The 8890-nt window shown below is 64.2% G+C and overlaps 1 protein-coding gene across 1 annotated transcript; it reads right to left on the reverse strand.

Moving 5' to 3' along the window:
- Positions 1–1074: 1074 nt before the first annotated feature.
- On the reverse strand, positions 1075–8683 carry LOC126634932 (mucin-2-like). Its single transcript, XM_050305848.1, has 13 exons — positions 8620–8683; positions 6204–8081; positions 5569–5964; positions 5059–5166; positions 4722–4837; positions 4371–4429; positions 3843–3979; positions 3683–3751; positions 2989–3151; positions 2240–2419; positions 1830–1924; positions 1674–1726; positions 1075–1156 (listed from the first exon to the last, which is right to left on the reverse strand). The coding sequence occupies exons 1-13, from the start codon at positions 8681–8683 to the stop codon at positions 1127–1129; spliced, it is 3348 nt and encodes a 1115-aa protein (XP_050161805.1). The 3' UTR covers positions 1075–1126.
- Between the last annotated feature and the right edge of the window lie 207 nt (positions 8684–8890).

Raw genomic sequence — 8890 nt, forward strand, 5'->3', positions numbered from 1 at the left:
ACAAGCAACACCCTAACCACCTCCACACCCCAACCCTCTTCCCCCTCCTTTCCCTTCCTCTCCCAGCCCGTCCCACTGTGCCGGCGCTCGGGGAACGGCCCTTTCCTCCCGCCCCGAAAGCAAACAGCGCAATCTGCAGGGCCGGGAGGGGCAGGCGGGGCGGGGAACGCGGGAATTTCGGTGCCAGGAGGTCACTTTTTATGGGGTTTGGGTGCCGGTTCCGCCCTGCCGATGTTTGGCGAGTGGGTGGGGAGGGTGTGGTTTTTTGGGGAGAGAAATTTCTTCCTTCTCTGGCATTTTGGGGTTAATTTCAAGCCCTTGGTTGGTGAGGTGAGGGTGGGAATTCCCCTTCCAAACCACCCCTGGACCCCCACCCCAAAAATCAACCTGAAGTTTGAGCCCAGAATCACTGATTTTGACCCCAAAAATGCCAACCATGACCCCCTAAATCCCAAACTCAGTCCCAAGACTCCAAGTCTTGATCTCCAGAACCCCAATATTGAGCAAAAATAGTGTGTGACCCCCCAACCCCCCCAATTCAACCCCAAAACCCCAATTGTGGCCCCCAAACCCCAATTCAAGCCGAAACCCCCATTTTTGACCCCCCAAAACCCCAATTGTGACCCCAAAACCCCCCTAATTCAACCCCCAAAACCTCAATTGTGGTCCCAAACTCCCAATATCGATCCCAAAACCCCTAAGCTTGACACACCCCCCTCGCCCCAAATCTTGGAATCTTGGAACCCCCCGCCCCGAGTGCATCCCCCTCTTTTCTTTGGGAATTCCTACCCTCCCTCCCCTTTCCCTTTTCCAGGTGGAGTTTTCCAGGAGAGGAAATAAATTCCTTTAATAAATATAATTTCTGCCCAAAATGAGGTTCTTTCCCTGCCCCGAGCCCAGGATCCAACCCCATCCCAATCCCAGGGATGTCCTCTCCAAGGAGACCACTCACCTCCACACCAAAAACACCCCACAGTTGGGGGTGGGGGGAGGGGGGGGGGTCCCTCCTCTCACCGAGGAACCTCATCCCGAGGTTTTTGGCCCCCAAATGAGGGATTTGGGGGAAGGAGGGAACGAGGGGTTTGGGGGGGGGGGCATTTTCCAGACCCCCTGCCAGGTTTGGGGGTCACAGGGAGGCTGCAGTTTCCGCTGGCACCTGCGAAGTGGGGAGGGGGAGGAGAGTTAGGGGGGAAGGGTCGTGTTTGGGGGTTTGAGGGTTTTATTTGGGGTTTGGGGCTGTCTTGGTTGGGGTTTGGAGGGTCAAGGTTGGGGATTTGGGGTCAAGACAGAGGGTTTGGGGGGACCGCTGTGAGGGGTCAAGGTTGGGGTTTTAGGGTCGAGGTTGGGGTTTTAAGGTCGAGGTTAGGGGTTTGGTGTCAAGGGTGGGGTTGAAATGGGGGTTTGGGGGGTCACAAATGTGGTGTTTTGGATTGAATTGGGGGGGGGTTGGGGATAACAACTGGGGTTCTGGGGTGGCATTTTGGTGGAGGGGGGGTCACAGTTTTTTGAAACTGAGATTGGGGGGTTTGAGGTCACAGTTTGGGGGGGGGAGGGTTGAGGCTTTTGAGCATCACCGTCGGGATTTTGGGATCTTGAGACCGGGGATTTCGTCCCAAAATTTAGGGCGAGGACACCCTCACCCCAAACCCCCCCCTCCTTCCTCCATCACCCACCGGCTCCGGCGGATCCGCCACCTCTGCGCTGGCCTTGTAGGTGTTGTAGGGACCTGGGGGGAGGGAGAGGAGGGTCCAACCAGGTTTTTGGGGGGGTTGGGGGGGGTCTTTTCCCTCTCTGGTGCTGGTTTTACCCCAAAATTTTTGGGGTCTCACCTTGGCGGGTGGCGCCGGACCGGCCGTTGACGTGGTAGATGCCGGTGACGCGGCTCTTGTGGCCACCGTCCCCCCAGGGCTCCTGGCCCGCCGCGCTGTGGGGCCGAGAGAGGGGTCAGGCTCTCGGGGAGGGGGTGGGGAGGAGACTGGGTGGGGCAGGGGTCTCCTGACCCATCCCTGTGGACATTCAGCCCATCCCCAGGGACCCCCAACCCATCACTGTGGTTCCCTGACCCATCTGCCAGGAACTCCCAACCCACTCCCAGGGACCCCCAACCCACCCCTGTGGACCCCTGACCCATCTCCCAGGAGCCCCCAGCACACCCTAGGGACCCCCGATACATCTCCCCCACCCTCCCACCCCTGTGGGGCAAAGCTGGAGCTCCCTGGTTTTTGGGGAGGGGTCCCACCTGGTCCCAGGTGATTTCTTCCTGGCCCGGGCCAAGTGGAGGGTGAGGATGATGCAGAGGATGAGGAGGATGAGGAGGGTCAGGCCCAGCCCCAGCCCCACCCCCAGGCCCAGCCCCAGTTTGCTGATGTGGGTCTGGCAGCGGTCGCCGGCCGAGAGGTACCAGGGCAGGTCGGGGCAGCTGAAGGGGGGGTCACACATCATGGGAAGGGTCTCTGTGCCCCCCCCAGAGCAGGGTGGGATCCACCCAGAAACCCACCGGAGTCTCCAGGAGCCTTCCATGGAGATCCGAGCCCGGGAGCAGGGGTTGGGAGAAGGTTTTGGGGGGGAAGAGGTGGTCAAAGGCTTTTGGGGGTCAGGGATTGGGGGTCAAGGGTTGGGTTTGGGGTCAAGGACTGAGTTTGAGGGTCAAGGGTTGGGTGTTGAGGATCAAAGGCTGGGTGTTGAGGATCAAAGGCTGGGTGTTGAGGATCAAAGGTTGGGTGTTGGGGTCAAGGGTTGGGTTTGGAGAGCAGGAGTTGAGGGTTGCAAGTCAAGGCTTGCAGGATCGGGGTCAAGGTTTTGGGGTCAACATTTCGGGCCGTGGTGGCACCTCGGGGATCAAACACCGGGGTCAACAGTGTGGGGTCAAACATTGGGGTTCAGCTTCTCCGCCCTTGGCAGGAGTTTCGGACCCAAATGAAGACTCAAGACCCACTTTAAGGCGCTCTGAGGGTTGGGCCTGGGGGTGTGTGTGGGGAGGCCACTCACAAGCACTGGGGTCCCTGCAGGGTGAGCCGGCAGAGCCCCTGGTGGCAGTCGAAGGAGCCGGGGACGTTGAGGGTGCAGTTGGTGACGCAGAGGAGCCCGTTGGCCGTGCGGTGCGGGAAGTAGAACTGGCTGAAATTTGCCGGCGCGTGCTGCCGGCACAGCTCTGGACAGGGAGGGTCAAGGGTTGGGTTTGGAGGGCAGAGGTTGAGTGTTGGAGACCAAGGGTTGGGTTTGGGGGTCAAGGGTTGGATTTGAGGTCAAGGGTTGGGTGTTGGGGTCAAGGGTTGGGTTTGGGGTCAAGGGTTGGGTTTGGAGGGTAGAGGTTGAGTGTTGGAGACCAAGGGTTGGGTTTGGGGGTCAAGGGTTGGATTTGGGGTCAAGGGTTGGGTGTTGGGGTCAAGGGTTGGGTTTGGGGTCAAGGGTTGGGTTTGGGAGTCAAGGGTTGGGTTTGGGGTCAAGGGTTGGGTTTGGGGTCAAGGGTTGGGTTTGGGGGTCAAGGATCGGGTGTTGGGGGTCAAGGTTTGGATTGTTGGGGCCGAGGTTTTGGTGTCAACATTTCAGGTTGTGGTGGCACCTCGGGGACCAACCACCTTCACACCGGCACCAAGACTTGGAGTTTTGGTCAAAACACCTCCCAATAGTCCTCTGACCCCCCTTCCCTCCCCGGCTGGTGTCTCCCCCTGCCCACGCCCACCTGTGTCATTGAGCGCCAGCGTCGCGGCCCGGGCGGCTCTGGCCGAGGTTGCGCTGAAGCAGAGCCCGTCTGGGGGAGGGGATGGCACGAGGGGGTCACCGGGGGCCACCAGAGGTGGCGGTGGGACCACCCCGTGGATGGGGGGAAGGGGGGCACCCACCAGTGGAGGGGCTGCAGTTGTGGGGCGGGGCCGCGGCGTTGGCCACTGCCAGCAGCTCCAGGGCCCGCCGATCGAGGCTGGCATTCCCGGCACGGGGCTCCAGCAGGACTCGGAAATTCACCACGACACTGCCGCGGCTGGGGGGACACGGGGGTTGGTGGGGGTGGGGAGGCTCAGCTGTCCCATCCCATCCCATCCCATCCCATCCCATCCCATCCCATCCCATCCCATCCCACCCCATCCCATCCCATCCCATCCCATCCCATCCCATCCCATCAATCCTATCCCATCCCATTCCGCCCCATCCCATTCCACCTCCATCCCATCCCATCTCCATCCCATCCCATCCCATCCCATCCCATCCCATCCCATCCCATCCCATCCCATCCCACCCCATCAATCCTATCCCATCCCATCTCCACCCCATCCCATCCCATTCCACCCCATCCCATCCCATCCCATCCCACCCCATCCCATCCCATCCCATCCCATCCCATCCCATCCCATCCCATCCCATCCCAATCCCACCTCAGGCTCAGGACGTGGGTCCTGCGGTATCCGGAGATGTTCCGGTAGATTCCGTCCATCTGGGGACGGAGGGACACGGTCACCCTGGGGGGGTCCAGGGGTCCCTTGGGGTACTCTGGGGCTCCTTTGGGGTGGTTCTGGGGGGGTCTCTTGGGATTGTCCCTTGGGATGGTCCCTTAGGGGGTCCCTTGGGATCATCCCTTGGGGTGGCCCCAGGGGGCCCTCATTGTGTCCCCTGTGTCCCCTTGAGGTGGTCCCTGGGGGTCCCTCGCTGTGTCCCCTCACTGTGTCCCCTCGGGGTGTCCCCTGGGGGTGTCCCCCAGGCCTCAGGGGGTGCCAGGGGGGTCTCACCGTGCGGCTGAACTCGGCTACAAAGCTCCGGTGGGCGGGGGCCGAGGGGTCCCGCAGGTCCTCAGAGAAGTCCCTGTTGGTCACTCGGGCCAACATCGTCACGAAGGGGCCCAGCTCTGCTGGGGGAGGGGGGTGTTAATGGGTCTGGGGGCTCGGGGGTCGTTAATTAGGGTTTAATGGGTCTGGGGGCTCAGGAGGGTCATTAGTTGGAGTTTAATGGGTCTGGGGGCTCAGGAGATCATTAATTAGGGTTTAATGGGTCTGGGGGCCCGATGGTCATTAATTAGGGGTGGGGGTGCCCAGGTGGGGGTGCCCTGTCCCCGTCCCCCCCCTTTACCTGCCGTGAGGTTGATGGTGGTCGCTCCGAACTCGCAGCGGGCGCCGTCCACGTTGGGGGGGCACAGACAGCTCGTCCCCATCCAGCGCCCCCCGTTCAGGCAGGGGTCTGCAGGGGGAGGGAGGGGCTCAGGGACCCCCACGACACCACCGTGACCCCCCTCTCGCCATCCCAGTGCTGCCCAGTCCTGCCCAGTTCAGCCACCGTCACCCCCCCACACACACACCAAATTTTGGGGAGAAGTCAGTTCCTGGTGGGTCCTGCTTGGTGGGAGGGGGTGGGGTACACTGAGGGTCGGGGGGGTTTCAACCCCTTTAACTGGAGGGGGGAAACGCCCCCAGGGAGGTCTCCCCACTGCAAGCAAACCCCACCCACCTCTAGTGGTGGGCATGGCGGTGGGGGGGCAACCCTGGTGGTTGAGGGGGCTTCAAACCCTTTAAAGGGAGGTTTTCCCTCCCAAAACACCCCCGGGGGGGGTCTCCCCACCCCCCAAGGCAAAAACCCACCCACCTCTCGTGGTGGGCGCGGTGCTGGTGGTCGTGGGGGTCCTCCTGGGGGTGCTCCTCCCGCCCCCCCTGGCCGTGGGGCTGGGAGGGGTTCTCCGCGGGGGTCCCGCCGTGGGGGGGGGCGTGGCGGGGGGATTCTCGCAGCGGGGCCCGTGGAAGCCGGGGGGGCAGAAGCACTCGGTGCCCACCGCGGTGCCCCCGTGGCGACAGGCGCCCGCGGGGTCGGGGGCGGCGCAGCGGGGACCCCCCCGGCCGGGGGGGCACAGGCAGCGGTCACCCACGGCGGTGCCGCCCCCCGAGCAGCGGTCCGAGGGGTCGGGGGTCTCGCACGACGGGCCGGTGAAGCCGGGGGGGCACAGGCAGCGGGTCAGGTTGGCCACGCCCCCGTTGAGGCACGAGACTGGAAATTTTGGGGGGGGGGGATAAGAAACAGACAAGGGAGAGGTGAGGGGATGGGCAGACCCCCGTGAAGGAGACAATCCCCCTGCCCCCCCCAGAATGTCCATCCTCTTCTTCCCCCCCCACCCCAGGAGACCCCCTGGGAAGGAGACTCCCCGGGAGACCCCGTGTCTCTCCTGATCCCCAAAAGGAGCCCCCCCATCCCCTCCCGACCCAAAGACCCCCCCTCAGGTCACCCACTGGCCGGGGGGCTGGAGCCGTGGGGGAGGTAGAGGCAGATGGTGGCCACGGTGGCGCTCGGGGTGGTCCCGGTGGGCTCCGTGGCCCTCGTGTCGTTCTCCGTGGCCCTGGTGTGGTTTCCTGGGTGTGGCACCCCCGTGGTGTCACCCCCCGTGGTGTCACCCCCCGTACGGCTCCTGGGGGTGGTCCTGGTGTCACACACAGGGGTGGTGGTCACGGTGGTCATGGTGGCCCTGGTGTCCCCTCCTGGGGTGGTGGCCCTGGTGTTGTCCCTTGCCGGGGTGGTGGCCCTGGTGTTGTTGTCCCCTGTGGCCCTGGTGTCCCTTGCCGGGGTGGTGGCCCTGGTGCTGTTGTCCCTTGTGCCCCCAGTGTCCCCTCTTGGGGTGGTGGCCCTGGTGTGGTTGTCCCTTCCCGGGGTGGTGGCCCTGGTGTTGTTGTCCCCTGTGGCCCTGGTGTCCCTTGCCGGGGTGGTGGCCCTGGTGCTGTTGTCCCTTGTGCCCCCAGTGTCCCCTCCTGGAGTGGTGGCCCCAGTGCTGGTGTCCCTTCCCGGGGTGGTGGCCCTGGTGCTGTTGTCCCTTGTGCCCCCAGTGTCCCCTCCTGGGGTGGTGGCCATGGTGTGGTTGTCCCTTCCCGGGGTGGTGGCCCTGGTGTTGTTGTCCCTTGTGTCCCCAGTGTCCCTTGCCGGGGTGGTGGCCCCTCCGTGGCTCTCTGGGCGTGGTGGCACTGCCGTCACCCCGCGGCTCCTCGCGGTGTCACCTCTGGTGGGGGGGGTGAAGGTGTCCCCTTCCACGGCCATGGTGTCCCCTTCCACGGCCGTGGTTTCCTCTTCCATGGCCGTGGTGTCACCGCCCAGGGGCGTCGTGTCCCCTTCCACGGGGGTGGTGTCCTCATCCTCGCTGGTGGCCGCGGGCGTGGCCGTGGTGACCCGGGGGCTGCTCCTCAGGGCCCTGCTGTCCCTCTCCACGGGGGTGGCCCTGGTGTTTCCCTTTGTGGTGGTGTCGATGAAGTCGTTGTACGTGTTGGGGACCACGGAGGCGGTCGTCGTGCCCGTGGTGGTGACGATGTAGTCGTTGTCCGTGCTGGGGACCCGGGTGGTGGCCCTGGCGTGACCCTCCACGGTGGTGGCCCCGGTGCTGTTCCCCAAGGCCCTCCGCGGGGTGGTGGCCCTGGCGTGACCCTCCGCAGTGGGGACAACGACGTTGTTCTCCACGTTGGTGGCCGCGACGGCACTTCCCAGGACCGTGGTGGTGTCGATGACGTCGTTGTCCGTGCCGGGGACCTGAGTGGTGGTCCGTCCCACCGCCCCGGGCCCCCTTCCCACGGCGCCGCCCGTGACGTTCCCGTCCTGGTACGGCACCGGCGTGGCCGTGGTGCTCTCGGTGGCCGTGGTGGTGGCCGTGGTGATCCCCGTGGTGGTCCCTGAGGGTGTGGTCGTCCCTCTGCCGCGTCCCCCACTGTCGTTGTCACCGCCGCCGTCACCGCCGCCCTCCAGCACCGCCAGCCCCAGCCGGGGGGTCCCGCACTCGCAGCGCGGCCCCCACGTGCCCGGGGGGCAGCGGCAGGACCCCCCCCACAGGGTGCCCCCCCGCAGGCAGGACGCGGGGGGGTCGCGCTCCCCGCAGGTGTCCCCGCGGAAGCCCGGGGGGCACACGCAGGCCGTGCCGAAGGGGGTGGCCCCGTGGCGGCAGGCGCTGGCGGGGTGGGGGTCCTGGCAGCGCGGCCCCCCCAGGCCCGGGGGGCACAGGCAGCGCGTGCCCACCGGGGTGGCCCCCCCGGCGCAGGCCGTGCCGGGGTCGGGGGTCTCGCAGCGGGGGCCGGAGCGGCCGGGGGGGCACGCGCAGCCCTCGCCCACCGCGGTGCCCCCACCGGAGCAGGGGGCTGCCAGGGGAGAGAGGAATGGGGGGCGTGAGAGTGGGACCCCCCAAATTGGGGAGAGTCCCCAAAATGGGGGGGGGAAGTGGGATGGAGAGGGGGGGAAAATGGGGGGGAGAAAGAGGGAGGGGAAGGACCCCAAAATGGGGGAGGATGGGGAGTGGTGAATGGATCTTTTCCAGGAACCCCAAAAAGAGCCCCAAAAAATCCCCAAAAGGTGGGATTTTGGAAGAGTCAGAAACCCCGAAAAGCTCCCCCAAAAAAACCCCTGAATTATCCCAAAAGAGGGAATTTTGCAAGGGAATTGGGATGATCCCAGGACTGGGGACTGGGGGATGTTCTGAGTGTCATTGGGTGCCAGAAGCCCCAAAAAGAGCCAAAAAGTTTCCCCCCTCCCAAAAAGAACCCAAAGGAGGGAATTTTGAAAGGGTCGGAAACCCCAAGAAGCTCCCTGAAAAAAACCCAAAAATTCCCCAAAAAGGGAATTTTGGGAAGGAATCGGGATAATCCCGCACGGCCCACCCGAAGTGCCCCCTTCTCTCACCTGCCAGAGCCTCGGAGGGGACGAGGAGGATGAAGATGAAGAAGAGGCGTCCACCCAACTCCATCCTTGGGGGAGATCCCGGCGGCTCCGGAGCCAACGGAGCGACTGATCCGCCCGGGATTCGCGTCCTGGGTTTTTTTCCTGACCCCCCTCCCACAATTCCCAACCCTCCCCCAAAATAAGGGGTTGCTGAGTCACTGCTTTGGGTGGGGGTTTTTTGTTTTAATTTTGATTTATTTGTTCTTTTTTATCGGATCCCGAAAATCGGGAA

The sequence above is a fragment of the Myiozetetes cayanensis genome, unplaced genomic scaffold, assembly GCF_022539395.1.
Source record: "Myiozetetes cayanensis isolate MyiCay16 unplaced genomic scaffold, myiCay2020 scf100, whole genome shotgun sequence".
NCBI classification, from domain to species: Eukaryota; Metazoa; Chordata; class Aves; order Passeriformes; family Tyrannidae; genus Myiozetetes; species Myiozetetes cayanensis.